This window comes from Danio rerio, chromosome 1 (assembly GCF_052040795.2).
Source record: "Danio rerio strain M-AB ecotype USA chromosome 1, GRCz13ab, whole genome shotgun sequence".
Taxonomy (NCBI): domain Eukaryota; kingdom Metazoa; phylum Chordata; class Actinopteri; order Cypriniformes; family Danionidae; genus Danio; species Danio rerio.
This window is the reverse complement of record NC_141021.1, coordinates 52,049,727-52,070,631: the sequence shown is the minus strand read 5'-3', so window position 1 is coordinate 52,070,631 and position 20,905 is coordinate 52,049,727. Positions and strand designations below refer to the sequence as shown.

The window sequence follows — 20,905 nt, the reverse complement described above, 5'->3', positions numbered from 1 at the left end:
TAATATAATATAATATAATGTCATATAATATAGTATAATGTCATATAATATAGTATAACATAATATAATATAATAAATATGATAAATATAATATAATAAATATAATATAATATAATAAATATAATAAATATAATATAATATAATATAATATAATATAATATAATATAATATAATATAATGTCAGGAATAGAATAGAATAGAATAGAATAGAATAGAATAGAATAGAATAGAATAGAATAGAAATGTATAAAATAAAATGTTTCAAAATATTGCGATGTTGTGATATTTTTTTTAACACTTTACTTTTTGTATGTATTATTTCATACTGTAATAACAACATAATATCATGTTTTAAAAATATTGTAATATATTTGTAATAACTGAATCCATTGTGATAATGTGCAACATTATTGGTTTAAATAAGACACAATTGTGATGTTGGGATAATATTTTTACAGTTTGTAATATTGTGGTAGTTTATTGTAATATATGTTTCGTGTGACTTTATCTGTTGTAACATTAAGTGACAATATTTGTGAACGTGTGAATATTTGTCACATGGCAATGTAGTGATGTTTAAGACTAATAATAATTATAAGTTAAGCACCTACATATTAAAAAACATCCTTAAATTAGTAATTTTCTGTTTTCTGTGATACATTTTATTTATTTTTCCACATTTATTTATGCTTTCGAATTACATTATGGGATCTTGATCTTTCTTCCAACAAATTTTAACCTTTAAAAGTACAAAAAAAAGTAACTTTTATTAGCATTTTTAATAGTTTAATTGATAGATTGTCTGTGTTGGGGTTGTATATTACTCTACAAAAACCTTGTAATAAACTTTCAGCACATTTACAGATTTATTTTTCTATATACAGTATGATTGTATACGTCAATAAAATGTCAACAAAAGTCACTTTGTTCAACTGTATAGTTGAATTTTCAACATCAAACGTAAACACAGTTGTAAAGACACTTGAGAATCACAAAATATTAACATGTTAATTGTCACATATTGGATTTACAGTGCAGCCTGTCGTGTCTACCTGCTCCAGCATTGAAGGATGAAGGGACGAACTGTTTGCCAGTGTTTTTGGACATGATCAGCCTCTCGGTCTCTGTCTTAGCCGCTACATTTTCCTTCCCAATCGCAATTAACTTGCCATCTTTCATAAACACGTCATCAGCGGTGATAGGACTGCTTGGAATAGCTGCAAATGTCATTGAAAAGAAATACAGAATCATCAATATAGTATAATATAGTAACTTCTACATTTTAAAGTAAAATCACTAGAGTATTACCAGAAATAGTAGTGGCCAATCCAGCGCTGCCAACATTTTTCGGGACCCCATACACTGAAATTAGCCATAATAAATTCTTAAAATATCATTCATTCATTAATTAGTTCGTTTTGCTTCAGCTTAGTCTCTTATTTATCAGGGGTTGCCACAGCGGAATGAACCGTCAACTATTTCGGTATATGTTTTACACAGCGGATGCTAAAAAACACCCATACACTCTCATATCCACACATGCACTCAAACACTACGGCCAATTTAGTTTGTTCAGTTCACCTATAGCACATGTCTTTGGACTATGGGGGAAACCGGAGCACCTGGAAGGAAACCCACACAAACACATTGAGAACATGCAAACTCCACATAGAAATGCTAACTAGCCCAGCTGAGAGTCAAACCAGTGACTTTCTTGCTGTGAGGCAACAGTACTAACCACTGCCACCTTGCTGCCCCATTAGTATTCTTTAGTGTCTTGTATTAACATTTAAAAAATGTGTTTTAACATTTAAAATAAGCACAGTATTGAAGTGAGATAAGATTGAGTTTACCATAGCCAGTGCACCTTCCATTAGCCATCATAGCACCGCCAGATGTAGACAGGTTATTCTGCATCCCATACACTGAGAAGAACACAGATGTTGTTGGAAATTGTAAAATATTTCATGTATTTTAGTGTGTTGTTGTGTGAACTGCTCAATGTAATAACCTGTAGTATCAAGGGCAGATGAACTGAGGGTCAGATTGTTTTGCATGCCGCCTGAAACAAAAAAAAACACGTGCATTGTGTTAACTGAAGCACATTTTCGGCATGGAAATAAAAAATGAAAAAAAAAGTAGATACGTTAAAATAAAATTAAAATAAATTGTACATTTTAATCTCATGGTTATAATTAGATACAATAGCAATATACGTGTAACGATTAAAGCGCATGTGATGGCAAATTAGCAACAAAGCTATTAATTGTTCGACTTTTTTCATGAAATTCTTAGTTTATATTTAACAATTCAGTTTTTCTGCAAAGGTAACATAAAAATGTCAAAATTATTTTGATATGAACTCAAAATTGCTGCAATAATGTAAAACTTCGAGGTTTTGTCTTTTTATCCTGCATTTATATCTCATAATTCTGCGTTTAAAAAAACATTTTTTTTGTTTCTTCTTTAAACTACTTATTTAAAATGAGCTGAAAAAACATAATTTTGTGTTTTTTAGAACAACCTAATTGTTTTATGTTCAATCCACTTAAATTTGTAAAAATAAATGTAATAATAATTTAACTTAATCGATTTGCATTTGGACTACATAAAAGATTTGTGTAGAAGCCTGCATTTTTTATGGTCTAAGTTCATATTAATAATGATTCTTAGTTAATATATTAACAGCTAACATTTTTGCTGTGAATGCAATACCTTTTTTCAGAACGGCAAGATGTATGATGCATTTTAAATTTTCCATTGTCAGAAAATGTCTAAACATATTGGTCACACTGTACAATAAGGTTCATTAGTTAATGTTAATTAATGTATTTACTAACATGAACAAACAATGAACAATACATGAATTACTGTATCTGTTCATGTTAGTTAACATTAGTTAATGAAAATACAGTAGTTCATTGTTAGTTCATGTTAACTCATGGTACATTAACTAATGTTAACACGCATGGAGTTGGATGTTATTAATGCATTAGTAATTGTTCAATTATGATTAGTAAATGCTGTACATGTGTTGTTTATGATTAGTTTATGTTAGTAAATGCATTAACTAATGAACCTTATTGTAAAGTGTTACCACAATATTTATAGATAAAACTCTAAATTTTAAGATGCATAACACTCATAACTAAAAAAAGTAACATAAAAATTGTAAGATAAAAAGTTGAAACTACTATTGCGTTCCTTTTTTTCCAAGAAAATTTTACGAATTATATTTTTGTTTTGTGGCCGTCTAACTGTGCGATGACGATTTGTTCTGCTCTTTGGAAAATAAGGATTTAATTAATGCTTCACTGCTTCACAGCTGCTGGCAGCATGTTCAGGCGAAGTGTTTAATAGCAACATTGGCAGAAAAATATCAATTTAAATTTCATCGAAAATATCTTAATATTAAAAATTAATCATAAGTTTGATCCTATCAATGTCATAACGAATGCCTTTAAATAATGTAGCTTAGCCTAGTTGTCTATTTAATGACTAATGAAGGAATCATAATGCTTTGTATTTATTAAAGTAGCAGAGTATTTATAGCTAATGTATAGGCTATTTCTGGCCATTCGCATCCTGTCCCTTTGTGCCTCCTGGCAGCATAGTTGCTTAAAAAATACCTAAAAAAACACGTTCTTACTCCTTTAGAGCGGCGGCGGTACAAGGTGCGGCGGTAATGCTCATATTAAAGTGTCACCTACTGTACATTTTAAATTTTCCATTGTAAGAAAAAGTCTAAAAATAATTATAGATAAAAGCTCTGAATTTTAAGATGCATAACACTCATACCTATAAAAAACATCAAAATTGTAAGATAAAAATCAATGCAACAACTATTGCATTCCTTTCATTTCATGGCTGAAACAAGCTTCAACAAAACTGCAATATGTCAGAATTCAGAGAGAAAAAAAATCTTAATTGTTAAATTATAATGAATAAAACATTCTTGTAATTCTGATCTTTAAATCTCAAAAATCTGATTTGTTTCTCTGAATTGCAATAGAAAATATTAGCACGTTCTTCCTTTCATTATTTTTTAATCTCTTCATACACTGTTGCTTGTTTATTCTACTTATCTAATATGAGTTGAACCAACACTACTTTAAGACTGTTTTTAGGGACAACTTAATTATTTTTTGTTCTATCCATTAGCATTAAAAGAGATTAAGTCAACTTAATCCATTTGTGTTGGGATAACATTGAGCAATTGTGTGGAACCCAGCATTTTTTACAGTTTATTACTGATTATTTCGACTCGCATGCACACAACCACATGTGTTTGACCTGTGGGTGATGATGGTTGTTGCAATGTGGTGTAACTGAGATTGTTGGGATTGGTGTAATATCCACTGAATCCAGCATCCAAAACTGTGCCATCAAAGCCTGAAAGACACATATTAATGAATTATTAGTATGTGTATCAACACACAAGTGTATGTATCTCTGTGTGCCTGAGTTTTACCTGACTGGCTCTCGTGGCGTACGTCAATGCTGGCTTTTTTGGGGATAGGGAGAGTGCTGGTGGGAGAACGTGGTGGACTGATGCTCCCAGAGCGACTTCCCTTCAGTAATCTCTTCACATCATCCAACTCTGTCCCTATAAATTAGATGAGAAACTGAATATAAATTGATTGATGATAAAGAAGTAGGCTACATACAAACAAAAAAATGCCCAAATGCACAATGTCGTCATGTACAATCGTTATATTACTGAATGACATATACAAAATAGAATTTAAATAAGTGGAAAACATTAAAATATGACAAAATATTATAAATATTTTGGATTATTTGCATTGTGAGGCTGAGTAAATAACCACGCTGATTGAAAACGAGCAACACTGACATCTAGCGGAGGGCGAGGCGCTCTGCAGTCTGGCTCTGATCTCACTCTCTGAAAAAAAGACAACATTGGGATTATTAATAAGACATAAACTGGGCGAGAAATTATTTTTATATTTTCGAATTAAAATTTAAGACTGTTGTGAAGTTTTTAGTAGGTTTTAAATGATAAATACCTCGTGTTTGAGTGCGCCCTCTGGTGGCAGCACTGCTAGTGGAAACTGCAAATAAACAAAAAAAAAAACCAAGTTGAATATCGAGAAAATAAAGTTCAACGGATTAAACATTGAATGGTTGAGATGATTATAACAACATCAACAACGGGACTGGTAAGCTGCTTAGTTAGTATACTATAACCTTGAAGACAGGCTTTAAATTACATATTTACAACGCGTCGACCTTTTGTTTGTCCTTTCAGAAGCGTCTGTCATTCCAAATGTTAACAGGAATAATATCAAAATAACTATTAAATAATTTAATAATGTAATACTTTAGCAGGCTGTATATTTGCATGTTATGACGATTCATCTTTCACCACGTTTTTTGTCCAAATGATCCAACACTATAGGCCTATTCCTCCTTCTACCAGTGTTGCCAGATGTAACTTAACTGACTTTTTCCAACCCAAAAGTTGTTCAAAACCCGCCCAAGCACACAAAAACGGCCAACATATTAGATAAATGTTTTATTTAATTTATTTTAACACCAGCAGGCAGAACACAACCTCATCACATCGACACACTGCCCCCTCTCACACACACACTGCACTTATGTGTAGATTAGAGTATGTTTTACTTTAGAAATGGGGTATAAATTCATCCCATTTGGCGTTTTAAATTCTTTTGAACATATTTAGGCGCTGCCTAAGGCAATGAGACAACGCTTCTATGTTTGTTCTTGCTATCAATTGTGGAAAAAAATGATCGATAAAAGTGTCATGATAAACCTGTGAGTTTTCCTTTACCACCTCGTGCAGGGTGGGCCCATGCGGTTTGCGCTATGCAATGGCAGCCACTAATAACTGAATGGAGTAGGAGTACACAGTTATGTTTTGTTAAATAAGTTGGATATAAAATTTATGTTTCAAAACTGCCCCGATTTTTTCAGCCCGCCAATACCTGCACAATCAAATTCAATGCTATACAATTAGGTAGGAAACCACCCAATTTGGCAACACGGCCTTCTACCTAAAGCATAATATAAACAGAGCGAAGCATTCACAAATATATCGCTTATAAAGCTCTTAGCTACTTTTCTAAATAACAAAACTTTTAAATAAGTCCCACCCAAACATCAAAGTTCATAAAAATAAACATCGTCTAAGTCAACTGAGATAGGAAAATGGCTTCTGGTTTATTAATGTAATAATAACTATAATAATAATCATAACAATAATAATAATAATAATAATAATAACAATAATAATAATAATATTAATACTGCAAGTAATGAAAAGTGTATTTTTATTAGCGAAGTTACTTCAGAAACAAAATACCAAACATACCGTACTCTTTCTTTATGTACTCAGGGGAGGAATTGCCACTGGAGCTCCCTAAAAAAATAACCACATCGCTCATTACATCAAATTAATATACTGTAATGTCACAGATTATTAAAACAAAGGAAGAGTTTATTTGCAAAAGTATAATTTGTAATCATATTCCTAAATATTGTTCTCATTGAAAAGTTATCAAAAAACATGATTCATGACCCATATAGAAATCTGACACAAGGAGATATAAGTTTAGATTTGACATATATAAAATATGCCATATTTAGATATTTTTCAAAAGATTGCAAAAATGCCTGCTGACGTATATTTTGTTTACAAAAATTGGAATTACAAATATGTTCAAATATATTTTATATATATATTAATATTTTTTAGTATGTGGCCATATATGAACATATATAAAATTCAAGCTGATATTTAAACATATACACTACCTAACAAAAGTCTTGTCGTTGATCTTAGTTGTAAGAGCAAAAAATAATAACTTGACTTCTAGTTGATCATTTGGAAAAGTGGCAGAAGATTTCTCAGATGAATCATGTGTTGAACTGCATCCCAATCATCACAAATACTGCAGAAGACCTACCGGAACCCACATGGACCCAAGATTCTCACAGAAATCAGTCAAGTTTGGTAAATGGGGTTACATTCAGTATGGGGGCGTGCGAGAGATCTGCAGAGTGGATGGCAACAACAACAGCCTGAGGTATCAAGACATTTGTGCTGCCCATTACATTAAAATCACAGGAGAGGGCAAATTCTTCAGCAGGATAGCACTCCTTCTCATACTTCAGCCTCCACATCAAAATTCCTGAAAGCAAAGAAGGTCAAGATGCTCCAGGATTGGCCAGCCCAGTCATCAGACATGAACATTATTGAGCATGTCTGGGGTAAGATGAAGGAGAAGCCTTTAAAGATGAATCCAAACTCTGGGAGTCCTGCAGGAACGCTTTCTTTGCCATTCCAGATGACTTTATAAATAAGTGATTTGAGTCATTGCAGAGATGTATGGATGCAGTCCTCCAAGCTCATGGGAGTCATACACAATATTCATTCTTTCTCCACTTCAGCATGACTTTATATTCTATACTGTACATTATTTCTGTTAAGTGACAGGACTTTTGTCTAAGCAAAGTCAGACCTTACTGTGCTAATTAAATAATTAAAAGGCACTTCTGATACCAAATGATCAACTAGAAGTCAAGTTATTGTTTGTTGCTTCTAATACATTGATAAGCATCAAAACATTTGTCACAGGTAGTGTATTATGCACATATTTATGATTCCAGCAGTTGGAGAACAAATAACTGCACATTCTGACTTCAACTGATGCCATATATGTAACTTGCATTACCATCTAGCACAGGGGTCACCAACCTTTTGGAAACTGAGAGCTACTTCTTGAGTACCGATTTGTGTGAAGGGCTACCAGTTATTAAATAACAAATTTTCCTTCATTTACTTTTAATTATATGTTATTATTAATAATTAATAATATTCATCTATGTGAAGACATTGATCATGTTAATGATTTCTCACAGTAGTTGTCAACAATGATTTAACAAGTTAGAAAAATATCAATATGCAACACTTCATTTGTCTGAAATAGTTTTTAAAGCTTTTTTTTAATTTATAACTTAAAGTAATTTTCAAATTTACACCAATGCAAGTGTGATTTAAAAAGAATACCTATAAAAATATTAGATGCGGCTTACTCGTATGTGGTGCTATGGTGAGCTAGTTTTAGAACAGGCCATGTTGGTGACCCCTGATCTAGCAGATTTCAGTGTGGTGAAAATTAATATAAACATTACAATGTGAAATTCTCTTGAACTCTACATGAACCACAGGTCAGAGGTCATGATCTTACCCTCATATCCTCCTGTGGTAATGTTCATAATGGTCTTCCTCTCAGTAGGAACTGTGCTGTAACTCAAACCTTTCCTTGTTCCACTAGGGGACGAGGAGCTGAATTTGGACACAGTCTTGGAGCTGGATGTTCCTTCGCCAGACATGACTGCAGATGATCCTCCACCGCTTCTAGATTTACTCATGCTGCCTTCAGAAGTACTGATGGATCCTCCTGAGGAACCAGACACGAACTCGGAGGAGGATGAGGAGATGGAGCCGTATCCAGAGGAAAGCTCTCCGCCTGCGGCTGACGAGGATGTGATGGAGGTAGAGACCACGCTAGAGCTTTTAACTGCAGATGTAGAGCTTTTAACCGTAGAGCTAGTGATCGGTCCGGTTACACTGATTTCGCCAGATATACCGTCAAATCCACTGATCACAGATCCTGCTCCTGAGCTGCTGCTGGCTGAACTTCCAGATGAGGAGGCTGCAGAGATGTTCAGTTCTTAAAATTAATTAAAACTGTACAAATGTTTTACTTTTAATTACGTCACTTTTAATTTAATTTGATTTAATAGTTTTAATGAAAGAAACGGCAACAGAAATAAAAGAAAATCTAATCGACACATTTTATTTCAGCTAGGAATATATTCGGTTCACTGTGATGTAGAAAACAAACTAAATGCATTCATATCCTTCGGCTTGGTCGCTTTATTTATCTGGGGTCGCCACAGTAGAATGACTGGCCAACTTATCCAGCATATGTTTTACACAGCCGATGCCCTTCCAGCTGCAACCCAGTGCTGGGAAACCAAACTGAATTATTTAGTACAAATATTACTACATCAAACAAACATAATAACAATTTTAAATATGTTACTAATTATATTGCTAGTTATTGATATTGCTAGGTATGCACATGATGTAAATGGTAAATATATGTAACAATACAATGAAATTCAATTACAAAATGTAATTTCCGAACTTCCAGATGAGGAGGCTGCAGAGAAGCAAGAAGCTCAGTATTTTAAAATAATTTAAAGCCATAAAATGTGTTATTTTTAATTAAGTTAATTAAAATGTTGTAAATATAATTTAATTGAATGCTTTTAATTAAAGAAACAGCGACAGAAATAAAATCAAAATCTAATCAACACTTGCTAGTATATTTTAGCTAGTATATGAGATATTGTAATTTGGTTAACTGGGATGTAGAAAACAAACTAAATTATTTTGTACTAAAATTACTAAATCAATTTGAAATAGTACCAATTTTAAGTATGCTACTAATTATATTACTTATTATAGATACATTTTCGAATCTCCAAATGAGGAGGCTGCAGAGAATCAAGAAGCTCAGTGATTAAAATAATTAAATTTTATTGTAAAATGTGTTCTTTTTAATTACGTGTGCTACTTTTCATTTAATTTGCTACTTTTATTTAAAGAAACAGCAACAGAAATAAAAAGAAAATCTCATCAACACTTATTTTGTTTCAGCAAGTATAGGAGGTATTTATTTCAGCTTGGAAATTTTGCTTTCTGGTTTGGTTTTCTGGGATGTAACTAAACATTTAAAACTTTTTAGTACTAAAATTATAAAAAATTACAAAAAAATTACTAATTTTAAATATATTACCATATATTACTAATTATAAATATTAGTAAGCATAAATACGATGTAAATGGTATATATGTATATATAATAAAATTTAAAGACAGCATATAATTTTTATGTATATCCTAAAAAAAAACAACCACGCAATAACACACTCACCCACCCACACAAGCATACAGAAATATACATATATATTGTTTTTATCTGCTGATCAAGGCTGCATTTATTTGATCATTTGTTCAAAATTGTAATAAAAAATATATAAATGCCTTGTTTGTTATTTTCAGCTTGATTACTTCAGTCTTTAGTATCTCTCACACACACACATATATATAGTTGAAGTCAGAATTATTAGCCCCCCTTTGAATTGTTTTTTTTTTTTTTTTTTTAATATTTCCCAAATGAAGTTTTACAGAGCAAGGAAATTTTTACAGTATGTCTGATAATATTTTTTCTTCTGGAGAAAGTCTTATTGTTTTATTTCGGCTAGAATAAAAGCAGTTTTTAATTTTTTTAAATGCATTTTAAGGTCATAATTATTAGTCCCTTTAAGCTATACATTTTTCGATAGTCTACAGAACAAACCATCGTTATACAATAACTTGCCTAACTACCCTAACCTGCTTATTAAACTAATTAACCTAGTTAAGCTTTTAAATGTCACTTTAGGCTGTATAGAAGTGTCTTCAAAAATATCTAGTCAAATATTATTTACTGTCATTATGATAAAGATAAAATAAATCAGTTATTAGAAATGAGTTATTCAAACTATTATTTAAACAGAAATTGGGGAAAAAATAATTCAGGAAGCTAATAATTCTGACTTCAACTGTGTGTGTTTGTGTGTGTGTGTGTGTGTGTGTGTGTGTGTGTGTGCGTGTCTGTGTGTGTGTGTATACATACAATTAAACATTTGCATTCCAAAATACACAGTCTGCTTTGTAAATAAATCATTTTCAAAAGTTTTAAATATTCATGCATTTTATAATATGATCATTTCAGCAGTCATCTAATCGCACATTAAGCTGGATAATTGGTGGACTCACATGATATGACATAACTCCTGGAAGCTCCTCCTTCAGCGCTGCTGTGAGTGATGAACTTCTTCTCCAGCAAAACAGCTCCTCCTGCAGATCCTGAGCCGTTCCCGATGGAGGTCAGTATCTGCTGGCCGCTGTGGGCTTCTGTAGGGACACACCACATCACATTCAACACACTGTAAAAAGCCATTAGTTGACTTTACTTGAAAAAAGAGAGCAAACTTGTTGCATTTAATTAATAAGTAAACAAACTATGAGAGTAATTATAAAAGGTAAGTCTATGGGTTTACTGACTTTTTTAAAAGGATTACAGGATAGTCAATTACAACTGCTGTTATTGTTAGAAGCTGCAGGTAAACCTACTTGGCGGTAGAGATGTCAGTCTTGTAGTCGTCACAGTTTCTGTATGTTTCTGGATTTCTGTGATTTTTTTTACATCAAAAGAACAAATTAATTTTAATTTCGCAGCTAGTACAGTTGAAGATGACAACACATTTATTAGCCCTCTTGTGAAATTTGTATTCTTGTTCAAATGGTTCCCAAGTGCTGCTTAACAGAAAGGAGATTGATTGATTTTAAAACATACAGGGATGGCCCTATCATACACCCAGAGCAATAAGATGCAAGATGTTCATGGTGCGATTTGTTTTTGTTTTCAGGAAAATAGTTGAAAAGTTATAAAAATTTATTTATAAAAAAAATCTATTTATTATATTTTTAAATATAATTTTGTCTTTAACTGTATATATCTGTACACTCTGTAAATATAAGTCATCTTTATTAGCATAAATCATTAAAGTCTTTAAAACTTTTAGAACATTTATTAAAAAAAGTTCTTTTGAATAAGATATATTATATATATATATATATATTACAATATAGCATACATAATATATTCTATACAATATATATATATTTCCTTATTTTTTATAACTTTAAGTAGCTTTATGTGTCTACTAAATGAATAAATGCAAACACTTTAAAAAAATTAAATAATTAAAATATATATATAATTAAAATAATAAAAATATAATATTATATATATATATATATATATATATATATATATATATATATATATATATATATATATATATATATATATATTATTTTGTTTATTTATTTATTTATTAATTTATTTTGCACTCACCTTTTCCAGATCCTCCAGATCCCCCCTCAACTTTAACAATCTTGGTTGTTGTTAGCTTGTCCATTCCATGTTAACCACTGCAAAACAGAGATTAACTCCTTTTATTTCCTTTTTTTACTCATTTACTTTACATTTATAAAGCAAGTCAGTCATCAATATGATAAAATAATCAACATCAACCTAATCAACATTATTTTCAAAGAATACATGTAAAGGTTAAAAGACAACCAGCACTTGTTCAATACTTCTTCCAAAACCAGCCACCGTCAAGCAGAGATTTTCAATTAAACATACAATAATGCTGACCGTCATCAAACTGAATAATCGCATTTGATTAGTGAATTTACTGTAAAGGATCATTTTCAAGAAAAGTACGTCTTGGGACTTTATTCTAAATGTTTACAATAATGGAGCACAGTCACATTCTATGAGGGCAGAATCATTTTCTATTAAATCATCAACTTTTAAATATAGCAATTATTTTATTATTATTATTATCATCATTTTATCTTGGATCATGATTTTTTCTTGTTTCATATGCTTTTACAATACGCCACACTGTCATTTTGCTTAAAATAGATAATCTAGTCAAGACCTTCAGTTAATACCTAATACACCAGCATTTTTTGCTTATTTTTCGTTATCCAGGCATTTAGAAAAACAACATAAGAAAAGAACAATGCAAACACTTAAGCAATGCATTTTTTAACAAAATAGCTAAAAAAAACAAAAACTCTCAACTTTATACTGCCAAAATATTTTTTGTAAGGATATTAATTCAATTAATCGGTTGCAAAAATACAGAGAACTGCAAAATTTCTTAATTACAGATGTACAAACAGATGTATCAGAATATCATATTTCTGAAGCTACAAAATGTAATAAATACCAATTGCACACTCTACAACCTCTAGAACAAATTGACTCTTACCACTTGTGATTTACCGTCTCATGTCAGGTAATCTGCTGTATCAGTACACTGATGTTTTTTCAGTTCAAGTTCAATCCCAGCTCCCCTCATAAAAAAAAGACTTTGCAGCTTCGTTTTCAAGCCGTTTTAAACACATCTGGAGCTAACAAGTTTAAACCTGAAGTTCTCCTGAAGGCAGCAGCTAAACTTTCCTCACCTCACACTTAATACCAGACTGCACGGAGCATCTGAATGCAATTACTTTTGTGTTCACTGCGAAAAGTGGTCAGATTTTTTATTTTATAGCTGTATTGAATATACTTAAAAGTTAAAAGACTTCACTTCTTGAATTTTGAAGGTTTTACACCCCAATGATTTTTGTTAAAGGCAGGGTTCACCTAAAAATTAAAATTCTGTCATCATTTGCTCACACTTTATTTGTTTCAAACCTTGATAAGTCGATGTTGACCACAAAAGCAGATATGTTGAAGAAACATTTAATTCCATAGTATTTGTTTTTCCCACAACGGAAGTCAATGGTTACAGGTTTTCAGCATTCTTCAAAATATCTTCTTTTGTGTTCAACAGAAGAAAAGAAACTCATCAAGGTTTGAAACCACTTGAAGGGGAGTAAATAGTGAGTAAATTGCCATTTTTGGGTGAGCTACATGTATACTGTAAATATTAAATGTTTAAAATGAAATAAATACATAATAATAAATAAATACAATAATAATAAAATCAATCAATCAATCAATCAATCAATCAATCAATCAATCAATCAATCAATCAATCAATCAATCAATCAATCAATCAATCTGATGTCCAGTAGAATTATTATTAAAATATCTAATAAATAATTAAATATAATTACTAAGTTTGGAAATATTAGAGAGTGAGTACATTTTAATTTTGGGGTGAACTATCGTTTTAAATTCTACATTTTAAAAAAATCTAATATATAAATAAATAAATAATAATAATAATATTTTATATATATTATTTATATATTATTAATTTATATATATATATATATATATATATATATATATATATATATATATATATATATATATTATAACAAATAAATAAATCCACCAAATAAATAAATATTATTGCTATAATTATTATATTATTATTAATATTATTCTTATAATAATAAATATTATTACTATCAATATTACTATTATTATTGTTATATATTACTTTTATCCTTATGATTATTAATAATAATAATTAATTAATTAATTAACTAATTATTAATATCATTAATAATAATAATAATAATAATACATCCATCAAAGTATATTATTATTATTATTATTATTATTATTATTATTATTATTATTAATATTAATAATAATAATAATATTAAATTAATAATTCAAATAAATAAATAAATAAACAAATAAATAAATAAATATATGTATAAGCCCCATGTCTAGCAATGGTATTATATTAAAAGCATTATCAAAAACTGATAATTTTAAAACAATACACTATATTAAATATAATTTCCACAAGCAGGCATACAGTAGTGCTGCATTCCATTTAGTCCATTTGCATGCTCACCCGTCTATCCAGACATTCGTCTGTCACCAGTTCAGACCTTTGACACCCCTGTTATTGTCACCTACTCAAAGCAATGTTTGTCACCACCATTGCTGTGTAATAGCCATCATTACCGCTGTAAACGCTAATCATTTGTCCACCTGTCATTTATTCACTTTCAGGAGATTTACTTTAAGTTACAACATCCTAAAATGAACCACAGATAAACAACAAAGTGAGTGGATCTGTTATACAACTAAATTACAGCTGCTAAACCCTCACCGCAAACACATGATTGGTGTTTATGTACGTGTGTGTGTGTGTGTGTGTGTGTGTGTGTGTGTGTGTGTACCTGTTCTACTGTATAATGCCTTTGTGGTTTCCTGACATTTTTCATCTGTCATGTTTTGAACATAAATTATACATCTAAAGACAATACACACATTACAATCAGTACTTAAAGGGAATTTTCCTTTATGGACACGATTTTTTCAGTGTGTTAATGACAAAAGTTACAGTACAAAAGTTATATATACACACACACACACACACACACACACACACACACACACACACACACGCACACACGCACACACACACACACTACCGGGCATAAGTTCGGGGTCAGTAGGGTTTTGAAATGTTTTAAAATAAGCTTCTCCTGCTCACACAGAAAAAAAATATTCAAAGATGATTCCTTGGATTTACTTAATTTTAATAATTCACTATGTTAAGTGGTTGTAAAATATTTATTTGGGCTGAATTTAAACAAACAAATTTAATTGAATTGAATTTGTTTGTTTAAATTCAACACATATAAAATAATTTTGCAGACATAATTGTTTTCAGTGTACCAAGGCTGCATTTATTTAATCAAAAAAACAGTAAAATAGTGAAACTGTGAAATGTTATTGCACTATAAAAAACTGTTTAAAAGTTGTTAATAATTACATTTAATAATTTATTCCAGTGATTTTAACAATTAAGTTTCAGCTTTATTATGTCAGTCTTCAGAGTCACATGATCTTTCAGAAATTATATTTATTATTATTATTATTATTTTATTATTATTATTGTTGTTATTATTATTATTAGTAGTAGTAGTAGTAGTAGTAGTAGTAGTAGTAGTAATAGTAATAAAAGCTTAAATGACTGGAGTAATCATTTTATTTGAAACTTTATACAATAAGTAATAAATTAATATTTAATAAATAAGTATTTAAGACTTATTTACATTGTCTCATTACATTATTTACATTATTTACAAGACTTATTTACAAATGTCGCCTTAATGAACAGAATAATTTTAGTAAATTAAATTTTATTAAATAAAATGATATATATATATATTGTAAATCCAACGGTTTAAGGGAAACTGATTGCAACAAACTATTAAAGTTTTAAAAGTAATCCAATTGAAAACTTTGAACTTAATCCATTTAAGTAAACAAAGCAATTTGAGCACAGTAAAATCTGATAAATGAAGGGAACTCAAAACAACTGAGTACTGTAAAACCCAAAAAGTTCAGGCAAGTCAAACCATTTAAAGGAACCGATTGCTACAAACCATTTAAGTTAAACTAATCTATATGAGTACTGTGAACATACTCAATTTAAGCTGAAGTAATGAGGTATTTAATTAACTCATTACCTTCAACACTGAGTTCAAAACTCTTTTCAAATGAGTGGAAATAACTTACAGTCAATTTTAAGTTAACTACACTCATTTCATTTGATTAAGTTGACTGCTGGGTTTTACAGTGTGTATATATAAAAAATTTTATTCCTTTTTTTCCCCAATATTTCATATTTGCCTAATGATGTTTAACAGAGCAAGGGAATTTTCACAGTATATCTGATCATATTTTTCTTCTGGAGAACGTTTTATTTTGGCCAGAATAAAAGCAGTTTTTAATAAAAAAAAAAAAAACATTTTAAGGTAAAAATTATTAGCCCCTTCATTTTTCATTGGTCTACAGAACAAACCATCGTTATACAATAACTTGCCTAATTACCCTAACCTGCCTAGTTAACCTAATTAATCTACTTTAGCCTTTAAATGTCACTTTAAGCTGTATAGAAGTGTCTTGAAAAATATCTAGTCAAATATTATTTACTGTCATCATGGCAAAAATAAAATACATCAGTTATTAGAGATGAGCTATAAAAACTATTATGTTTAGAAATGTGTTGAAAAAATCTTCTCTTCGTGAAACAGAAATTGGGGGAAAAGATGGGGCTAAAAATTCAGGGGGGGGGGTTAATAATTCAGATTTCAACTGTAGATGTGCTCAAAGGGTTAACATACAGTATATAATAGATAATAGGGATAAAACAGTTTAATTGCATCACATGCCTCTCTAAATTTCTGTACATTCATACCTCCTCAAAGCCAGATTGCAGTAAAATCATGTAAATCATGCTTCAATAATTGTTTTTTGTGTTATTAAGTGTTTAAAGCCTTTATTCGTGTTTTTAAAATCACTAAACAGAATTTGTGCTGCTTAATACAAGCACTCTATAGGGATGGATGTCCCCATCAAAATCTATGCACTTAGTTGCAATGAAACTTTTAGTCGACAAAATGTGCCATAACGACAATCAAAATAAAGTCTTCCCCATCTTCTTTCCATTAAACAGAAATAAGGGGAAAATATAAACATATATTTTATTCTATTTAGATTAATTACTAAACATTTGTTTCCTTGAATATTCCAGTTTGAAACCTGACAACGTGCCAAACATTTCACCCTTTCATTGCCAGTGTTTTTTTTATTATTAATGAGCAGTTTGGATGTTCCCAGAACCGCCAAACTTTTCAGTGAACACACAAACATGACCTTATATCTGAAGACGCAATTCAAACCAATGCAATTACAATGGTAAAACTAGAAATGCTGATTCTTAAGCCTCTCGGTATTGCATAACATCTGAAAAGAGCATGTTAAAAACTCACCTGCCCTCTTATTTAAGAGAAATGAGTTTCTTCTACTTCTTCTTGAGCTCTTCTGTATAAAGTTGTGCCCCCAAAAAGAGATTATATTTGAGAGCAGGAACGTTCACATGTGATGAGTAATCCAGGACCCGGTATGCATGCTTTTTACAGCTTTACATGCAATGCATCAGTTTTTTTTCTGTCCTAGAGCCACTTACAGGCGAGTTTTGACAAGACAGGGGGGGCTGTCACATAAGGGTACCCTAAAGGCAGTTTTTATTTGTCAAAACAAAGAACAGAAATCATTACGGCCCACTTAAATGGCCTGGGAGAAAGTACTTTAAGTGGAATTTATATTTTTAAGTATGACTTGGGGATATGTGGGTTATGAAAATGCAGTTTAAAAGAGTGGCATCCCGTATGTAGAGTGGATTACATGGAGATCCATTTATTAGCAATGAGAATATCATGATGTCTGTTTAAATTCATCACCATTTGTATTATTAGATTTCTATAAAGGAGTTAAAAGATGTTAAATCATAAAATGTTAAATCATAAAAATGATGTTAAATCATAAAAATGATGTTAAATCATAAAAATGATATACAGTTGAAGTCAACCTTTTATAGCCTTTCAAATATTTACAAAATTATATTTACCAAAGCAATATTTACCGAAGCCAGACTTGGTCCAATCATGTACCGTAATTCACTGCGGCATGTGGGCCAAGCTAAAGCTGATTGTGTGGGTCAGAGCTTGGCCTGAGAAATGTTGCGAGTTTAGTAAATAAATCAAAGCCTGAAAATGACTTTGTTGGAAGTTGGTGGTTTTGAGTTTGCTTAATGCCTTCTATATACTCTCAGAAATAAAGGTACGAGAGCTGTCACTGTGACTAGGGGGGGGTACCTTTTCGAAAGGTACATATTAGTACTTAAAGGTTCCATACTGGTACCTCAAATGTATGTATTAATACCTAAACATTTTAAGAGTTACTCTCTTGTACTTCTTAGGTACTAATATGTACACTTAAGGTATTAATAAGAACCCTTTAAGTACAAATATGTACATTTCAAAAGTATGTGACAGCTCACGTACCTTTATTTCTGAGTGTAGATATATAGTTTCCTTGATAGGGGATCTCAGACACACACCTGCCATCCAGTGGGATCATATATCTGCGTTTTTTTTTTTGTTTTTTTTTTTGTATTTGAGCAGGTGTGAAGAATGAAGCAGCATACCTTTAGTGAGTCACCATAGAGTCATTTCATCAGTGCATCTAAATCTTTATATATTATTTATTGCCTTGTCCTAAAGTATAGGGTGCCTCAGTGGTTAGCATTGTCACCTCACAGGAAGAAGATCACTGGTTCGAATCCCGTCTGGGTCATTTGGCATCTCTGTGTGGAGTTTGCATGTTTTCCCCATGTTGAGTGTCCTCTGGGTGCTCCCGTTTCCTTCACAAATCCAAAAACATGCTGTATAGGTAAATTGGGTAAGCTACATTGACCCCCATTGTATGTCCATGTGTGTATGTGAGAGTGTATGGGTGTTTCCCAGTTCTGAATTGAGGCTGGAAGGGCATCCATTGCGTAAAACGTAAGCTGGAATAATTGGCGGTTCATTCCGCTGTGGCAACTCCTATTAAATACGTGACTGCTAAAGGAAAATGAATTAATGAATTAATAAATAATAAGAAAAATATTGCAGAGATACATAAAATCTGTGCAAAGAAGGTAAATATGAATGGTACGACAAGATTAATTCATTCATTTTCAGCTTAGTCCATTTATTAATCTGGTGTCGCCACAGCGGAATGAATCGCCAACTTATCCAGCACATGTTTTACGCAGAGGATGCCATTTCAGCCGCAACCTATCACTGGGAAACATCCATACACACTCATACACTACGGACAATTTAGCTTACCCAATTCACCTGTGCCGTCATGTCTCTGGAGTTGTGGAGGGAAACCTGAGCACCCGGAGGAAACCCACACCAACATGGGGACAGAGATGTATAAAGTACTAAAGACCCAGACTTAAGTAAAACAGGGTTCAACACTAAGGATTTTTTTCTACTGATCCATTCGGGCCAGTGGTTTAGGTTTTTACTTGCCCTGCAAAAATTTTTACTGGCCCCACCAAAAGAAGAAGAAAAAAAGAGAAGGTAACACTTTTTTTTGCCAAATATTTTAAATAATGTCAAAAATAACGTCTGTAAGTCTAGCATTTCAAAAGTTAATAAATGGTTAATGAGCAAAATTCTTAGTGTTATGCAAACAAAACATCAAACATCATCAGGGAAACGGTTTGAATTTCCGCTTAGTAAAAAAACTGTGTGCCATTTGGGACGCCACTACATACATATACTATACTGTTGAGTAAGTGCATAATAGTGCATAGTGTGCCATTTGAGACGCAGCTTAGGTTATGGGGAAAACAGCATGCTCAAAACATCACGGACGAACCGAAAAGCAATATAGTATCTACGACATCACAGAGAGGATAGCATTTAAAGACTTAAAAGCACAAACTTAAAATGCACGCAATTGACAAAAAGTGGCAGTCAAATTAAACTTTAATGACTAGGCACCACTGTCCTAATCGGGCCAGTAATGATCCTGACTACTGTCCCAAGTGTCTCTCACGCTAGCCCTGGGCCACCGGGCAGTCCTTATTGTTGAGCCCTGTAAAAGTTCAAGTGCTCTATTAACAAATTGACTTGAGTAGAAGTTGAAGTGCTCTTCAAGTACCATACTTCAGTGGAAGTACTAAAATATTGAACATTTTTTAGTAGTTTATACTAAAATTGGTCCCACTTTATATTAAGTGTCCTTAACTACTATGTACTTACATAAAAAAAATAAATAAAATGTACTTACTGCGTTCATAATGTTTTTGAGAACACTTGTGGTGCTTTTGAGTTGGGATAGAGGTTGGGTTATGGACAGGTTTGGTGGCATAGGTAGGTTTAAGGGTGGGTTAAGGTGTAAGGGATGATCAACAGTGTATTTAGAAATGTAATTACAGAAGTTATTAACAGATGTAATTACATGTATTTAATCAAGCATAAGTACACAGTAAATACATGTATTTACACAATAAGTAGATTGTAACAAACTATTAGTTCCTATGTAAGTACATATTAGTTAAGGACAAAATATAAAGAGGGACCCTAAAATTGACTACTTAAATACTGAAAGTAAGAGTATCGTGTTATGTAGTTATTTTAAAAAGCAGTTATCGTGGTTAAGCAGAACGAAAAGAAACATGGTTTAATATTAATAACACCATTCAGCATGACACAGCCTTTATGATAGCGAGATAGTTAAGTAAACATCTCAGCGTGTCATGGTAGCTAGCGTTAGTTAACTTATCTAGCGCTTATGGATAGCTCAAACTGCTGTGTTTTGTGTATTATAATATTTAACTTGATTCGTTTCTTCAAATTCGACAGTTTTGAAGGCCACTTTAATCTATATGAATT

At 31.4% G+C, this 20,905-nt stretch overlaps 1 protein-coding gene across 9 annotated transcripts in view; it reads right to left on the bottom strand.

Annotated features, from left to right (window-relative positions):
- col17a1a (collagen, type XVII, alpha 1a) overlaps positions 1-17,603 on the bottom strand; it is a 38,115-nt gene extending 20,512 nt beyond the window's left edge. For 4 of the 9 annotated variants that reach the window (XM_087235756.1, XM_087235758.1, XM_087235759.1 and 1 more), the window contains exons 1-14: positions 17,441-17,588; positions 12,024-12,100; positions 11,237-11,293; positions 10,880-11,017; positions 8,235-8,702; positions 6,356-6,403; positions 5,028-5,072; positions 4,856-4,903; positions 4,472-4,606; positions 4,294-4,392; positions 2,012-2,062; positions 1,854-1,925; positions 1,309-1,362; positions 1,053-1,217 (exon numbers count right to left, since the gene is read on the bottom strand). In XM_087235756.1, coding sequence (XP_087091882.1) covers positions 1,053-1,217; positions 1,309-1,362; positions 1,854-1,925; positions 2,012-2,062; positions 4,294-4,392; positions 4,472-4,606; positions 4,856-4,903; positions 5,028-5,072; positions 6,356-6,403; positions 8,235-8,702; positions 10,880-11,017; positions 11,237-11,293; positions 12,024-12,087 — 1,444 coding nt within the window. In that variant the 5' untranslated portion in view covers positions 12,088-12,100; positions 17,441-17,588. Of the gene's footprint in view, positions 1-1,052; positions 1,218-1,308; positions 1,363-1,853; positions 1,926-2,011; positions 2,063-4,293; positions 4,393-4,471; positions 4,607-4,855; positions 4,904-5,027; positions 5,073-5,250; positions 5,463-6,355; positions 6,404-8,234; positions 8,703-10,879; positions 11,018-11,236; positions 11,294-12,023; positions 12,101-12,954; positions 13,052-17,440 lie in introns of those variants that run through there. The other 5 variants (XM_087235757.1, XM_087235760.1, XM_087235762.1 and 2 more) reach the window with 3 other exon arrangements.
- Positions 17,604-20,905: the final 3,302 nt, after the last annotated feature.